Here is an 18374-nt window from a genome sequence, read left to right as displayed (position 1 = left end):
TGGCAGTCTTGCAAATGTAGGGCTTACATTGAATAAGATTCCTTCAATGGTGTCACTACCTCCAGGTCTAGATTTCTGGCTGAATGAAAACGTTTAAGTTCAAGCTACTGGAAGTGGTCCTGGGCTAATCTTAATGAAATCACTTAGTTGCCCTGAAGAGTGGGTGTCTGTCAGAAGAGTTTCGGACCCAGAAGTCAAGGGGGAGTTTCAGGGTTCACTCCCATCAACTCTATAATATTTAATTCAGACACACTACTAATCGTTCTAGGCTCTTAGGTTTAGAAGGAAAATATAATATTAATTATAATTATAAATTATATATAAAATTAATATATGTTTGAAGGGGGGAGAAGGGAGAAACAGTAATGTGGCTGAGGGTGAAACAAGATCCTCCACCTACATACATTCCACTGTTAAGTGAGTAGACTTGACACTTTTATGGCTTCCCTGGGGGCCAATTCTAGATATGCTTCTTAGTATATACTCTTATCTGAAGATAAAGTACTGTAGGGGTTATTTCTAGATTTTATTATAGATTTTAGGTTTCTTTTCCATTTACAATGCTTGGTGATTTTTATTGAGACTATCATTTCAGGTTCTTGATGTACTTTGCTCTCTCTGTCTTTGTAATGGAGTCGCAGTAAGAGCCAACCAGAATCTAATCTGTGACAATTTGCTGCCCAGAAGAGATCTGCTTCTCCAGACTCGGCTGATTAATGATGTAACAAGGTAGGGCTATTGTTGTTTTGCTAAGCACCATACTTGACCTTGTCTAGACAATAAAGGGAGAAAAAAAAACCAAAAACTAGACCCCTCCTTTCTTGGAATTAATATAGGATTGTAGGGCATTCTCAATCTTCTGTGCTTTTCAGCAGATCACATGTCCAACATGCTCTAATGCTTCTGAGCATGTATCTGGCTTCTCCTACACTAACCATTTTATATTAACTGTTTACAAAGCCAATTAGAGATGAAAATTTTAAGACTTAGCCTAGTTAAGACCATCTGAGTTTAAGAGACTTGACATGAGTGTAAAAATTTATTTTTTAGAGTTCTCAGTAATTGAAAACTATGCACAACCACAAAGCAAATTCATTTTGTAAATTGGTTTATGAGTAAAATATATGATAATCTAAAGAAAACTAGTTATTGCAACAATTTACAAACATTAATTACCTTGTAAATAATAACAAAAACTTTAAATACTTGACAAAATTATGAAATTCATCAATAGGCTAATTGGTTATCAGAGAGTCTGTATTCTATGTGTTAGAGTCACTTCATTGGGTAATCCTAGGTAAGACTACTGATTAAATGGCCATGCTTTTTTCCTTCTTTTGTTAGAGAAGGATCAGAAAAAAAAAATTTCCAATTTAATTATATGTAGAGGACAAACTAAACAAACTGACGTAAGAGTGAAGAAATATTATGCAGATTCAATTCAGACATCTCCAACTAAAGAAAATTATTATTTAGACACATTATTATTTTCTCTCAAAATGAAAAAAATATACCCTTTCTTCTGTCCTTATTCAATTTGTACTTTCTAGGAACAATGCATGAGACATTTTTAAATAGGGGAAGACAAAATTATGATTTTATTGGGGGTTTTCAAAAATAAGTTTTTCCATTATCACCAACAGTTATCTAATTTTCCAGAAAAAGCCTGGAACATAAAGAGAATTTGATTGTCCTACTAAAAGGATTTGGACCTTTGAAATTAAATTCAGCCACATCAGGATTTAGTCCAGAGAAGTTTTTATACAAATAGATATATTATAATATACAAAGTTTGGTAATAACCTCAAAATTGTAAAGTCATTGCCTAGAACCTTCTTCAATTATAAGTGTTTCTAGGTGCTATTCCTAATAATCTTAAAATAATCTCCATTTAAGAATATAGGGTTCCATTAATGAAAAAAAAATCAAATGAAGGTGGCCTAGCTGTACCTGATCTAAAACTATATTATAAAGTAGCAGTCACCAAAACCATTTGGTATTGGCTAAGAAATAGACTAGTTGATCAGTGGAACAGATTAAGTTCACAGGGCAAAATAGTATACAACTATAGCAATCTAGTGTTTGACAAACCCAAAGATACCAACATTTGAGATAAGAATTCATTATTTGAAAAAAAAAACTATTGGGAAAACTGGAAATTAGTATGGCAGAAATTAGATGTGGACCCACACTTAACACCATATACCAAGATAAGATCAAAATGGGTCCATGATTTAGGCATAAAGAATGAGATCATAAATAGATTAGAGGAACATAGGATAGTTTACCTCTCAGACTTATGGAGGAGGAAGGAATTTATGACCAAAGGAGAACTAGAGATCATTATTGATCACAAAATAGAAGATTTTGATTACATCAAATTAAAAAGCTTTTATACAAACAAAACTAATGCAAACAAGATTAGAAGGGAAGTAATAAATTGGGAAAATATTTTTACAGTTAAAGGTTCTGATAAAGGCCTCATCTCCAAAACATACAGAGAATTGACTCTAATTTATAAGAAATCAAACCATTCTCCAATTGATAAATGGTCAAAGGATATGAACAGACAATTTTCAGATGATGATATTAAAACTATTTCCACTCATATGAAAGAGTGCTCCAAATCACTATTGATCAGAGAAATGCAAATTAAGACAACTTTGAGATACCACTACACGCCTGTCAGATTGGCTAAGATGACAGGAACAAATAATGATGAATGTTGGAGGGGCTGTGGGAAAACTGGGACACTGATGCATTGTTGGTGGAGTTGTGAAAGAATCCAACCATTCTGGAGAGCAATCTGGAATTATGCTCAAAAAGTTATCAAACTGTTCATACCCTTTGACCCAGCAGTGCTACTACTGGGCTTATATCCCAAGGAAATCCTAAAGAAGGGACAGGTACCTGTATGTGCCAAAATGTTTGTGGCAGCCCTTTTTGTAGTGGCTAGAAACTGGAAAATGAATGGATGCCCATCAATTGGAGAATGGTTGGGTAAATTATGGTATATGAATGTTATGGAGTATTATCGTTCTGTAAGAAATGACCAACAGGATGAATACAGAGAGGCTTGGAGAGACTTACATCAACTGATGCTGAGTGAAATGAGCAGAACCAGGAGATCATTATACTCTTCAACAATGATACTATATGAGGATGTATTCTAATGGAAGTGGATATCTTCAACATAGAGAAGAGCTAATCCAATTCCAATTGATCAATGATGGACAGAAACAGCTACACCCAGAGAAGGAACACTGGGAATTGAGTATAAACTGTTTGCACTATTGTCTTTCTACCAATGTTACTTTTACTTTCAGAATCCAATTCTTATCGTGCAACAAGAAATTTGGTTTTACACTCATATAGTGTATCTAGGATATACTGTAACACATTTAACATGTATGGGATTGCCTGTCATCTCAGGGAGGGAGGGGAAAATTTGGAAAAGAAATGAATACAAGGGATAATGTTGTAAAAAAAAAAATTACCCATGCATATGTACTGTCAAAAAAATTATAATTATAAAATTAATTTTAAAAAAGAAATGAAATAGGGTAATAAAAATAGTTCTGGGCATCCAAAAACATTTGAAGGCAGTAGGTCATCTGAACAATCAAATACAATGCATGCCTTATTTTCTTTTTCCAGCCAAGGGGATATATATGTTATAATTCTATTTCTCTCATGGGTATATCCAATAGCTATATACAAGTATATAGGGAAAATAACCACAAATAACTCTACCAAGGTTTATTGTGTACATGTTAGAATTTACTCCAAAATAGTAATAACAACAAAATTTAAGATAGTTTTTGTGCAAATAAAAATGCAGATGGGGAAAATGGTGTTTTTCTTATCATAATATGATAATAGATTCAGGAATCAACTACCATTTAATTTTCCTCTTAAGAGCATTAGTGATGGTCAGAAAGAACTATTATTTAAAATGGCTATCAAATGTCACTAATACTGTCCCTTTTATCTTCTTTGTCAGTTAAAAAATAGCCTACAATCAGATCTCATTACAAATGACTAGTAAATGTTACTAATACTGTCCCTTTTATTTTCATTGTCAATTAAAAAAAAAAAGGTTACTAATAGATTCTCGCTACTCATTATCCATATAGAAAGGAATCAATAAAATAACCATTAAAAAAAAAAAAAGAATATAGGGTTCCAAATCAGTGTTGGTGTAGAGATAAGCCATTACTTTTTTTTTTTTTTTTTTTTTTTTTTTTTAATAGCAGAAATAAGGAATTTTGTGGTGGTTCAGAGTGTCAACATAAATCTTTATATACTCCCAATTGGAGGAGATCATCTTAATTATTAAATTCCAAGGTTACTACAACTCATAATAATAATAATAACATAGGTACAAAATGACTACATCTCCCCTTCCCCTTCCCTATCTGCACTTCATTATCCTTCAGGGTTTGTGAGAGTTACCTGATTTTCTCATTCCATTTCAGCATCCGGCCAAATATTTTCCTTGGAGTTGCTGAAGGCTCAGCTCAGTACAGGAAATGGTACTTTGAGCTTATAATAGATCAGGTGGATCCTTTCATAACAGCTGAACCCACACACCTCCGAGTAGGCTGGGCTTCTTCACCAGGCTATGCTCCTTATCCTGGTGGTGGAGAAGGCTGGGGAGGCAATGGTGTTGGTGATGATCTATACTCTTATGGATTTGATGGGCTTCATCTGTGGTCTGGTAAGTATCATTTTCAAAGTTGTATTCAGTTTTTTTTCCTCACATTAAGTTTGGGAAGGACTCCCTTTTTGAAAGTAACTGTTCTGGCCAATAGGGCATCAGAAAACATGTATTTCCTTTTCAGCCTTACCCACCAAATCAATGAGACTGGACAAGTTATTTTTTATGACTTTTTTTCTGTCTAAATGCAGAAAATTAACTATACTTCCCTAAGGACATGGCCAAAACAGTTAAGAGTTAAAATATGTGCTTAAAAAATTTGAGAGCCAAAATAATTTATCTCTTATGTGGCAATCTATTTTGACATCTGAACCTGATATATTTTCAAATAATTTTCAATAAATTTTTCAAATATATATTTCAAATAATGCTTCCATTTTGTTGGTGATATTGGTATAACTTAGAGGTCTTTGGTAACCTTAATCAATATTCATATACATCAAGTTTTCGTCCTAAGTAAAGGTATATAAGTCAATCACTTTAAATTTTCTAAAAGAATAATAGGGGCAGCTAGGTTCTAGGCAGTTCTAGTTCTAGGCAGCACCAGCCCTGAAATCAGGAAGACCTGAGATCATATCTGGTCTCTGGTCTCAGACACTTAACCTTTCTAACTGTGTGACCCTTGGCAAATCACTTAACCCCAATTGCCTCAGCAAAAAAAAAAAAAAAAAAATTATTATAATAATAATAATAGTTCTATCTCCCTTATTTCTGGAATTAAAACCATGTATCCTACTTCAACCTCAACATAAAATATCTACACTTTAGGCACTTATCTGACAATTCAGCCACGAGTAACTTAGGATTTGCAAAAAGCTTTTTAAAGAGAACTGATATTTGGGAGATATAATGCAATTAACTTCAGACTTTTTTAAAAAAATCAAACACCTTATCAATTAAATTAAATATAATTTGAGCAAGTACTCTCAATAGGCATATATTTATTTTATTTTTAAAAATTACATATAAATGCTTTTGAATTAATAATTATGAGTTAATTTTTTTTTATAAAAAATGAATTTTAAAGGAATGAAATAAAGATGAAATTAACATTTAATCCTAGAGTCAGTAAAGAGTTTCAACTGGGGAATGATTTGATCATACCTGTTCTTTAGGAAAATTAATTTGGCATTATAAATTGGGAAAGGGAGAGATTTGAAGCTGGTGACCAAGGAAAAAGTGATAAGCCTAAGGTAGTGGTTATGATGTGTGAAAAGAGAAGGGACAAATAATATAGATGTTGTGGGGAGATGACAGGGTTTGACAACTAACTACATATTATAGGTGTAAGGAACAGAACTGGGTTTGGAGGAAAAGATAATGTAGATCTATATGGAAGATCATAACCTTTCCATTTATGTTTACCTTTTGTGATTAAGTCCTTTTATCCACAACAACATGGGGAAAGAGTAGAGCAGTCATAAAGTACAGCTTTGGAGGACAGAATACATCCTCTGAGAGGGCTTACATCTGGGGGATATCAAGTTTACATACTGAGACAGGAGGAAAATTTTCCCATTGGAACTTATGTAGCTGCTCTGAATTTCTGGATGGCAATTACTTTATAACCATCTTCAGAAATTGGGAGATTAGGAGTTTTCACAGTGGCGAGAGGGAGTCCCAGAGGGGAAAAATGTGTTAATTCAATGAAAAGTTTGCCTATGTGGGTTAATTTGTGTATATTTTCTATAATCATATCATGAGAACCATATAATCCACTTTATTACCTTTATCTTAGTTGCCAGGAAATTCAAAGCTAAATTCAATGTCCAACTGTAATAATTATCTCATCTCAGGTACCTGGTAACTTCAGTTTTTATATTTTGTAATCATAGATTTTTTTTTTAATTTTAAAGTTGTCTTGTTTTATATTGTGTATAATACTAAAAACTACTTTATATTCTTTTTTGAAAGAAGACAGGATAAAAAGGGAGGCATCATGGCATAATAAAGAGAATATTGAACTAAGAATCAAATGATCTAATCTTTGCTATTTATTTTGTAGTCCAGAGGATCTGAGTTAAAATGCAACCTCAGACACTTAACACTAGCTGTGTGACCCTGGCAAGTCATTTAATCTTATCTGCCTCACAAATAAACAAATAGATTCAGTAGAAGCTCTATAGTGAATTTATGGGAAGACATATAAAAGTTAGACCAGATAGGAAGGCTGTTGATAAGTGGACAGAACCATTGGAGTTTGTATATATTCAACTACTCTTTAGGAAACTCAGAACTCAGAACACTCAAGGAAAACCTCATTCATATCCTAAACACACTTGGAAGAATAGAATCATTTAACATTAGAATTAGGAGGAATGTTAGAAATTATCTAGTCCTATCACTTAATTTTAAATATGAAGGAACATAAAAATATGGTACCAAGGTGATAACAACTAGTAAATGGCAGAGTAAATAGAAGAGAGTAGTACTCTATCTGTTGTGCCATCTAGATGCCCTTTGTTCCACTGAATTTATCATTGACCTTTTTTACATTTTTTCATTGTCTGTTGTCCTTCACTCTCATGTAACCACCCTGAAACTCTGAAAAGGTGTACTTGAATCAGACAGCAGAGCACTTAAGGCTAATTACCTATTTAACATGAGATAATGATTCTATAAGCATATACTTAGATGGTATGGTGAGGTGATGGCTCTCCTCGCCATTGGTGCTTGCTGAATATCTTGCAGTGAGGTAATTGTAAGCAAGGATTGGAGGACTGAGGGAGAAACATCAGGGTCACTTGGCTGCAGGATGAGGAGGAGCGAGGCTAGCGAGTCCAGACTCCAGAATCCAGGATACATTTTTGGCAAGCTTTGTGGCAGCTTGTCTGCCTCCTTCACTTCTTCCCCTAAAGACCAAGGACTTTGACTGATCCAGGCTCTGACTGATCCTGAGGCCCTCCCGAGAGTGAGCCCGGACTTTTCACCAGCCTATTCTTTTTTTCCCTCATATTTTCTCTTCTATCATTGTAAATTATTTTAATCTTTACCTTCACAGTCAGAGATCTTGTTGTTTAAGGATTGCTAATTCAAGAATAATTTCCACATGAGCAGGCATCATTTCCTGTTTATTACATGAAGTCAATAGCATTTTTTCATTATATTTTTTGCTTGCTGTGTTTACCACCTCATTCTTTGCCTGAAGAAAATATTTGTCTAAATCACTAAGTTTTCTACAAGTGTACAAGCTTTTGGCCTCCCTGATTCTTTAATCCTAAGCTACCTTTTTTTCAGCAAAAATTTTACTATCTTCTCTGTGTCTCTACATTAAAATAATTGAATGTCAAAGCACATGTTCATTTAATTTGGAAAGTCTTATCAAATTCTTCATAAAATTTTCCTGCCTTGTTCTCTGCAACCAACATTGTTTTTTGTTTTTTGTTTTTAATTTTATAATTATAACATTTTTTGACAGTACATATGCATAGGTAATTTTTTTTTACAACAGTATCCCTTGTACTTCATTCTGTTCCAAATTTTTTCCCTTCCTTCCCTCCACCCCCTCCCCTGGATGGCAGGCATTCCCATACATATTAAATATCTTATAGTATAACCTAGGTATAATATATATGTGCAGAACCGAATTTTGTTGTTGTTGTTGCAAAGGAAGAATTGTATTCGGAGGGTGAAAATAACCTGGGAAGAAAAACAAAACAAAACAAAACAGTGCTCACAGTTTATACTCATTTCCCAGTGTTCCTTTTCTGGATGTACCTGATTCTGTCCATCATTGATCAATTGGAATTGGATTAGCTCTTCTCTATGTTGAAGATATCCACTTCCATTAGAATACATCCTCATATAGTATCATTGTTGAAGAGTATAATGATCTCCTGGTTCTGCTCATTTCACTCAGCATCAGTTGATGTAAGTCTCTCCAAGCCTCTCTGTATTCATCCTGTTGGTCATTTCTTACAGAACGATAATACTCCATAACATTCATATACCATAATTTACCCAACCATTCTCCAATTGATGGGCATCCATTCATTTTCCAGTTTCTAGCCACTACAAAAAGGGCTGCCACAAACATTTTGGCACATACAGGTACCTGTCCCTTCTTTAGGATTTCCTTGGGATATAAGCCCAGTAGTAGCACTGCTGGGTCAAAGGGTATGAACAGTTTGATAACTTTTTGAGCATAATTCCAGATTGCTCTCCAGAATGGTTGGATTCTTTCACAACTCCACCAACAATGCATCAGTGTCCCAGTTTTCCCACAGCCCCTCCAACATTCATCATTATTTGTTCCTGTCATCTTAGCCAATCTGACAGGCATGTAGTGGTATCTCAAAGTTGTCTTAATTTGCATTTCTCTGATCAATAGTGATTTGGAGCACTCTTTCATATGAGTGGACATAGTTTTAATATCATCATCTGAAAATTGTCTGTTCATATCCTTTGACCATTTATCAATTGGAGAATGGTTTGATTTCTTATAAATTAGAGTCAATTCTCTGTATATTTTGGAGATGAGGCCTTTATCAGAACCTTTAACTGTAAAAATGTTTTTTCCAATTTGTTACTTCCCTTCTAATCTTGTTTGCATTAGTTTTGTTAGTACAGAAAGCTTTTTAATTTGTTGTAATCAAAATGTTCTATTTTGTGATCAATAATGATCTCTAGTTCTCCTTTGGTCATAAATTCCTTCCTCCTCCACAAGTCTGAGAGGTAAACTATCCTATGTTCCTCTAATTTATTTATGATCTCATTCTTTATGCCTAAATCTTGGACCCATTTTGATCTTATCTTAGTACGTGGTGTTAAATGTGGGTCCATATTAATTTCCATATTAATTTGTGCCATATTAATTTCCAGTTTTCCCAGCAGTTTTTGTCAAATAATGAATTCTTATCCCAAAAGTTGGTATCTTTGGGTTTGTCAAACACTAGATTGCTATAGTTGTACACTCTTTTGCCCTGTGAACCTAACCTATGCCACTGATCAACTAGTCTATTTCTTAGCCATTACCAAATGGTTTTGGTGACTGTTGCTTTATAATATAGTTCTATATCAGATACAGCTATTCCACTTTCATTTAACTTTTTTTTTCATTACTTCCCTTGAAATTCTCAACCTTTTGTTGTTCCATATGAATTCTGTTGTTATTTTTTCTAGGTCATTAAAATAGTTTCTTGGGAGTCTGATTGGTATAGCACTAAATGAATAGATTAGTTTAGGGAGGACTGTCATCTTAATTATATTCGCTCGGCCTATCCAAGAGCACTCAATGTCTTTCCAATTATTTAAATTTGACTTTATTTTTGTGGCAAGTGTTTCATAATTTTTCTCATATAATTCCTGACTTTCCTTTGGTAGATATATTCCCAAATATTTTATACTATCGACCGTTATTTTGAATGGAATTTCTCTTTGTATTTCTTGCTCTTGGATTGTGTTGGTAATGTATAAAAATGCTGAGGATTTATGTGGATTTATTTTGTATCCTGCAACTTTGCTAAAATTCTGAATTATTTCTAATAGCTTTTTAGCAGAGTCTTAGGAGTTCTCTAAGTATACCATCATGTCATCTGCAAAGAGTGATAGTTTGATTTCCTCATTTCCTACTCTAATTCCTTGTATCTCTTTCTAGGCTCTTATTGCCGAGGCTAGCGTTTCTAGTACTATATTAAATAGTAATGGTGATAGTGGGCAACCTTGTTTCACTCCTAATCTTACAGGGAAAGGTTCCAGTTTATCGCCATTACATATGATGTTTACTGACGGTTTTAAATATATGCTCCTTATAATTTTAAGGAATAGTCCATTTATTCCTATACTCTCAAGAGTTTTTAGTAGGAATGGATGTTGGATTTTATCAAATGTTTTTTTCTGCATCTATTGAGATAATCATATGGTTTTTATTAATTTGATTATTAATATGGTCAATTATACTAATAGTTTTCCTAATATTAAACCAGCCCTGCATTCCTGGTATAAATCCTACTTGATCATAGTGTATTATCCTGGGGATGATTTTCTGAAGTCTTTTTGCTAATATTTAAGGTTTTAGCATCAATATTCATTAAGGAGATTGGTCTATAGTTTTCTTTCTCAGTTTTCACTCTACCTGATTTAGGTATCAGTACCATGTCTATGTCATAAAAGGAATTTGGTAGGACTCCTTCAATCTCTATTTTTTCAAATAGTTTTTATAGCATTGGAGTTAGTTGTTCTTTAAATGTTTGGTAGAATTCACATGTAAATCCATCTGGTCCTGGGGATTTTTTCTTAGGGAGTTGATTAATAGCTTGTTCTATTTCTTTTTCTGAAATGGGACTATTTAGACTATTACTTCTTCCTCTGTTAATCTGGGCAAGCTATATTTTTGAAGGTATTCTTTCATTTCATTTAAGTTATCGAATTTATTGGCAGAAAGTTGAGCAAAGTTGCTCCTAACTATTGTTTTAATTTCCTCTTCATTAGTGGTGAGTTCTCCCTTTTCATTTTCAAGACTAACAATTTGCTTTTTCTCTTTCCTTTTTAAAATCAGATTTACTAAGGGTATGTCTATTTTGTTGTTTTTTTTTCATAGAACCAACTCTTAGTTTTATTAATTAATTCAATATTTTTTTACTTTCAATTTTATTAATCTCACCTTTTATTTTTTGAATTTCAAGTTTTGTGTTTGTCTGGGAGTTTTTAATTCGTTCCTTTCCTAGCAATTTTAGTTGTAAGCCCAATTCGTTGATCCTCTCTTTCTCTATTTTATGCAAGTAGGCCTCTAGAGATATAAAACTTCCCCTTATTACTGCTTTGGCCGTATCCCACACATTTTGGTATGTTGTCTCATTATTGTCATTTTCTTGGATGAAGTTATTAATTATGTCTATGATTTGCTGTTTTACCCAATCATTCTTTAGTAGAAGATTATTTAGTTTCCAATTATATTTTGGTCTATTTTCCCCTGGCTTTTTATTAAATGTAATTTTAATTGCATTGTGTCTGAAAAGAATGCATTTACTATTTCTGCCTTACTGCATTTGATTTTGAGGTTTTTATGTCCTAGTATATGATCAATTTTTGTATAGCTTCCATGAACTGCTGAGAAGAAAGTATACTCCTTTCTGTCTCCATTTAGCTTTTGCCAAAGATCTATCATATCAAACTTTTCTAGTATTCTATTTACCTCTTTGACTTCTTTTTTATTTATTTTGTGGTTTGATTTATTTAATTGTGAGAGTGCAAAATTGAGATCTCCCACTATTATAGTTTTGCTGTCTATTTCTTTTTGCAGCTCTCTTAATTTCTCTTTTAAGAATTTAGATGCTGCACCACTTGGTGCGTATATGTTTAATATTGATACTGCTTCATTATCTATGCTACCCTTTAGCAGGATATAATGCCCTTTCTTATCTCTTTTAATTAGATCAATTTTTGTTTTTGCTTGATCTGAGATGAGGAGGGCTACCCCTGCTTTTTTGGCTTCAGCTGAAGCATAGTAGATTCTGCTCCAACTTTTTACTTTTAGTTTGAATGTATCACCCTGTTTCAGGTGTGTTTCCTGTAAACAACATATAGTAGGATTGTGGCTTTTAATCCAGTCTGCTAACTGCTTCCTCTTTATGAGGGAGTTTGCCTCATTCACATTTATAGTTAGAATGACTAATTCTGTATTGCTTGCCATCCTGTTAATCCCTGCTTATGCTTTTCTCCTTTCCTTCCCTCTTACCCCCCTACCCATTATTAAACTTGTGAACACCACTTGCTTTTCACAGCCCTCCCTTTTTAGTATCCCTCCCCCACCTTAAAGTTCCTTCCTTTATTTTACCCCTTTTTCTCACAATTTCTGTATTGCCTTCCCCTTAGCTTTCTCCTTCCCTCTCACTTTTCAATGAAGTGGAAGAAGTTTCACCATAAATCAAATATGTCTACTGATAACGCACTTTGTTCATCTCCCTCCTTTCTTTCTCTCAGATGTAATAGATTACCTTTGCCTCTTCATGAGATGTAGTACCACCACTTTACCCTTTTTTATGATATAATTTCCTTTCCACCTCTAGTTTCTAGGACAAATTATACATGTGTTCTTTACATATGTTTATGACAGAAATATAGCTCTCAAGATTTCTTTTTACCTTTTTAGAAATCTCTTGAGTTCTGTATTTGAAGATCAAACATTTTGTGTAGATTTTTTCATCAAGAATAGATGGAATTCATTTATTTCATTAAATATCCATCTTCTTCCCTGGAAAATGATGCTCATTTTTGCTGGGTAAGTTATTCTTGACTGCATACCAAGTTCCTTAGCCTTTCAGAATATCATTTTCCAGGCCCTTCGTTCTTTTAATGTGGACGCTGCTAGATCCTGGGTTATCCTTATTGTGGCTCCTTCATATATGAATTGCTTTTTTCTAGCAGCTTCCAGTATTTTTTCCTTTGTCTGATGGTTCTTGAACTTGGCCAATATATTTCTTGGAGTTTTGATTTTAGGGTCCCTTTCAGTAGGTGATCAATGAATTTTTTCAATGTCTATTTTACCCTCTGTTTCCAAAACATCTGGGCAGTTCTCTTTGATAATTTTCTGGAAAATAGTGTCCAGGCTCTTTTTTTCCTCACATTTTTCAGGCAGTCCGATTATTCTCAAATTGTCTCTCTTGGATCTGTTTTCCAGGTCTGTTGTCTTTCCAATAAGCTATTTGACATTCTTTTCAATTGTTTCGTTTTTCTGGTTTTGCTTTACTACTTCTTGGTTTCTCCTTGAGTCATTCCTTTCTACTTGTTCGAGTCTAGTTTTCAATGATGTATTTTCTTCACTCACTTTTTTTTATATCTTTTTGTAATTGTCCAATTGAGTTTTTAAGTGAGGTTTTTTCTTTTATGGAATTTTTTTTCCATTTCATGCATTTTATTTTTAGAGAGCTGTTTTCTTTTTTATTTCTCAGTGATTTAATCTCTTTATCCACTGTGGATGACTTCTCCAGACTCTCTTGCCAAGCTTCCCTTTCCTTTTCCCATTTCTCTTCTAGCTCTCTTGTGAGAGCCTTTTTGATTTCCTCTATGAGAGTCTTTTGCATTGAGGAGCAGTTCATATCCCCCTTATGGGATTTTTCTGGCAACAATCTGCTTTTGGTCTCCTAGTATTTGAGGTCTGCTCTCTCTCCACACAGAAGCTGTCAATGGTTAGAGCCCTTTTAAATTTTTTGTTAATTTTGTCAGAGCGTGAATCAAAGAAAACAAATTGACAAGAAAAACAATTGGGGGTTTTGGGGGGGATGGGGCTGGATGTTGTTACTGAGCTTCCTCTACAGACTGAGGGAGACAGTAGCGAGCCACTAGCAGGACAGTGATGGCTGTGCTGCATCTGTGCTCTGAGGCTCTGAGAACGCACTGAGTCACTCCGGGTGGGGGTGGGGTTTGCCAGGTCCCGAGAGATGCTAGCTTTCCCGAGTTTTATTCTTCACCTCTGGTGTACCCTCTCCACTGCTCCTGGCTTGCTGCCAACACAGAACATCCACACTGGGGAAAAAGTCTTTTCACAGAAATGGCAGAGATCACACCCCTCTCCCCTCAGGTCTGAGCTGTGTAAGCTGCCTGTCTGGGTCTCACTGCCTGCCCTCATTCTGTGCCCAGTCTGTTCATCCCCTCCCCCCAGCAAACACAGCCCTTCTCTGGCAAATTTCAAGGGTATCTTCTGTTGGTGATTATTTGTGGGTTTCTTTTCTGGTCAGGCATTAACTCCGAGGCTTGTCATGAAGTAAGTCCTGAGAGAAAACGTGGAGCTCAAGCAGCTGTCTGCCTCCATGCCACCATCTTGGCCGGAAGTTGCAACCAACATTGTTAAATAAGTTGAAATTATTTTCCTGATGGTCTTTTGACAAATATTTATATAATTCTACAATATGAAATGATAAAATACCCCATGAAACTTTTTCATAACTTATGAATGCATAAGAAAACAAGTAACTTCCTTTTGTCTTCTGGCTTTATTTGTATTAAGAATTTCAAGCCTGATATAAATCAATATCTCTAGCAATATGTTAATAATGAACTTTAAAAAATAAACAGGGCCCTCTTCTCTTTGCCCTTTATGCTGTCTCACTTGGTGAACTTATCAACTCTCATTGGTTCAATTATAATCTCTATGCATATTATTCACAGATTTAATCTCTCTAGACCTAATCTTTCTCCTAAACTCTGGTTCTGTTGCCTTCTGCACATCTTGAACTGGACGTCTATAGACATCTCAAACACAACCTGTCCAAAACATATTATCTTTCTCCTATAATCTTCTCCTCTCCCACAAACTTTGTTTTACTGTAAAAGAAACCACCATTCTTCCTAGTTTAGCCAAGCTTACAACCTTTTTGTCATCTTTGTCTCCTCATTCACATCAAGATTATATAGCCAATCCATTGCCAAATATTTCTGTTCCTATAGCACTTCTTGTATATGTCTCCTTCTCTCCATTCATATAGCCCCACCCTAATTGAGGTTTTTAATCATCTTTTGACCACTGCTGGAACTATTGCAGTAGCCTGATAGTTGGTTTCCCTGCCTCAAGTTTGTCCCTATTTCAACCCATCCTTCATTCAGTTTCCAAAGTGATTTTCCTAAAACACAAATCTGACCAACTCATCCCCTTATTCAATTAATTCCAGTGATTCAGTATTTTCTCTGGGATCAAATGTCAGCCTCTGTTTTAAAGTTTTTCAAACCTGGTCTGTTTGTCTATTTTAGGTTTTCTTAATATTTTACTCTTTCCACATACTCTGATACAATAACACTGATCTACTTGCATTTCCTCATATACAACACTGTCTCCCTTTACAGTAGTTGTCCTCTATGCTTCAAATGTTCTTTCCTCTCCTCACATTAGTCCCTTGTTTCCCTTACTTCCAATCTTACCTTTCGTCGCAAACCTTCTCTAGTCTCTCTACAGTTTATGCCTTCCCCTCTCATACTATCTTCCATCTATTCTCTTTATATCTTATACCTCTCTGTAATTATTTACATATTGTTTCCCCTATAAGAATACGAATCCTGTGAGATCAGAGGTTGTTTTTTGCCTTTATTTTGATTTATTCAAAGAACATATTTCCATGTCTGTGTATGTATGACACACACATGTATACATATGTATATATATATATATATATATATATGGTAGTAAATATTTCTAGAACTTAATTCCTTTTTCTATTCTTTCTTACTTTCTTATCTCTTGTTTATTCCATAAATGTTTATATGAAATATATTTAATAAGCATATATTTTGGGGCAGCTAGATGATGGCACAATGGATAAAGTACTGGCCCTGCAATCAGGAGAATCTGAATTCAAATACAGCCTCAGACACTTAACAGTCACTAGTTGTGTGACCTTAGGCAAGTCACTTAACTCCAATTGCCTCATGCAAAAAATAAATAAGTAAAAAAAAAAAAGATAGAATCCTAAATTAATCACTTCAAACCATATTATATAAAATTAGTATTTTTACTCTAAGATGTAATCTGTATCATGGATATAGAAAGTTAATGAATACATGGAGAACCTTAGATGGCTATTAACATAGAACTTTTTCCATATTACCTATCATTCCCCTTTCTTACTGTTACTCTTTTCTATATTGATAACATATACTCCAGACCATGAGATAACAGTTCCTAGAGTTTATTCACTTTATGATTATATAAGGAACTATATTGAAGCAGAATATTTAAACATAAAGACTATGGATGCTACTTATAGCTATATATACAACTATATATATATAGTTGTATATATAAAATACACTTACAAACATACAGACATACATATAGTTGAGGACCATGATTAAGTGTGGAACCCAGAAAGCCTGTGAAAAGCTTGAAGGGGACTGCATCGTCAGAGCAGCTCAGTTCTCCAAAGTCCCCTGCCACAGTTGTGAATCCCAGCCCCCACAACTGCAAATCCCAACACACTAGGGAGATTAAAAGAATGTTTTGTTATTACAATCTTTATTTTACTCTTTGAGTAGAGTTGAAAGGATCAAGGAAAAACCAACATAACCCAGAGATTCAAAGATATATGTCTGGATGTCATAAAGCAAATTTATTGATAGAGATGTTGCTTGCAAAAGAGTGTATGCTTTTCTTTAAACAATAATAATCTTGTACTTTAAAAAAAATATATATATATATATTCTATATAGAGATGAAATAAATCAGAAGTAAGAGGTTAAGAGATTTTGAGAGTTTCACTGCAGCTACCTCTTAGTCTCCTTGTAGCATTCTCTCACATGACACAATCTATTCTGCTGGTCAGAATTAGATCCCCAGAAGTCACTACAGATGGCTTCCATAACATATATATATATACCTAATTTTGTCTACATGGATGAAACTAACTTTTACTTTCCCTAGATGAAGTTCTCCTAGCCCAACCTGGCACAATTTTCTTCTGCCTCCAACACATGCTCTAGCATATTACTTTTCTTTGTGGCTTCCAAACAAAAATGACATTTTGGTTCCCATAACACTTTCTACTAATATGGAATCAATCCCTGTAAAGGACTGAAACTCTGAGTTGATGCACTGGGGTCGGACAACCGAGCACTTAAGGCTAATTACCTATTGGACAATACTGTATTAGCATATGCTTGGAAAATGGTCCTTCCCACTATTCTGTGCTGGTTGGATCTTTTGGTGTATACAGAGAATTGTGGGAGGGATTAGGGAGTGGAGTAAGACAAGCCAGAGTCACTTTGGCAATAGATGAAGAGAAGGAAGTCATGGAGATCCTGCATCCATTTCCTTGACTTCTACCCCTAAAGATCAAGAATAAAGACCAAGGACTTTTGCTTATCCTGATTCCGGCTGATTCTAAGGTATTCATGGTGCTAACTCAGTCTTCACAAATCCCCATGGATATTCTAGACCAAAATTATTTGTCAGGTACAGCATTCTTCTACCCAGTCAATCTGGCAATAAGTTGTTATATTATATGGATCTCTGAGGTATAGGGCTAAATGTTGATCCTTAGTGGTTTATTGTACTCCATAAATACTTCTTTAAGAGAAAAATTCATCTTTGGAGTCTTTGAGAGATGTTCTCTTTATTTGTAGCTCTCATGGCATACATATACACTCATACCCCCTACCCTCATAGATTTCCCCCCTCCCAGATTTAAAGTATTATATGGGTCCATATCCATTCAAAATTATGTTCATAAATCCTTTCTGTTTGCTGTCATTGTATCTTGGTGCTTGGTTCTAACATCTATTTCCTCTTTCCATTCTTGTCATTATCTCCACCAAGTAATAAACATAAGATTTCTAGAGCCTATTTAAAAGACAAAATAATATTATTTATTAACATAAAATATATGTGTGTAGTTATATTGAGAAAGTAAGAAAAATGCATATAAAGTTTGTACCAATCCTAAACAGTTTCAGGTCCTAATTGTAGTATCAATGAGGCAATTAAATGGTGAAATGGTTTGAACACTAGACTTGAAGTAAAGAAACATGAAATAAAATCAGATCTCAGGTACTTATTAGCAGTGTGACTTTGGGCACCTCTATGTCCCTCCATTTTTTCACCTGTAAAAATTGCACTTACCTTTCAAGCTTCTTGTGAGGATCAATTGAGATATTTGCAATATACTTAGCATAATTCCTGGCACATAGTAGGCACTTAATGAATGCTTTCTTCTCCCCAGCCCACTTGCTA

General features: G+C 34.4%; 1 protein-coding gene across 1 annotated transcript in view; it reads left to right on the top strand.

Annotated features, from left to right (window-relative positions):
* RYR3 (ryanodine receptor 3) overlaps window positions 1–18374 on the top strand; it is a 753032-nt gene that overhangs the window by 387582 nt on the left and 347076 nt on the right. The window contains 2 exon segments of the mRNA XM_074289179.1: window positions 596–729; window positions 4479–4720. Coding sequence (XP_074145280.1) covers window positions 596–729; window positions 4479–4720 — 376 coding nt within the window.

The sequence above is a fragment of the Sminthopsis crassicaudata genome, chromosome 2, assembly GCF_048593235.1.
Source record: "Sminthopsis crassicaudata isolate SCR6 chromosome 2, ASM4859323v1, whole genome shotgun sequence".
In the NCBI taxonomy this organism is placed as follows: domain Eukaryota; kingdom Metazoa; phylum Chordata; class Mammalia; order Dasyuromorphia; family Dasyuridae; genus Sminthopsis; species Sminthopsis crassicaudata.
The sequence above is the reverse complement of the archived record's forward strand: the minus strand, read 5'-3'. Positions and strand labels throughout refer to the sequence as shown.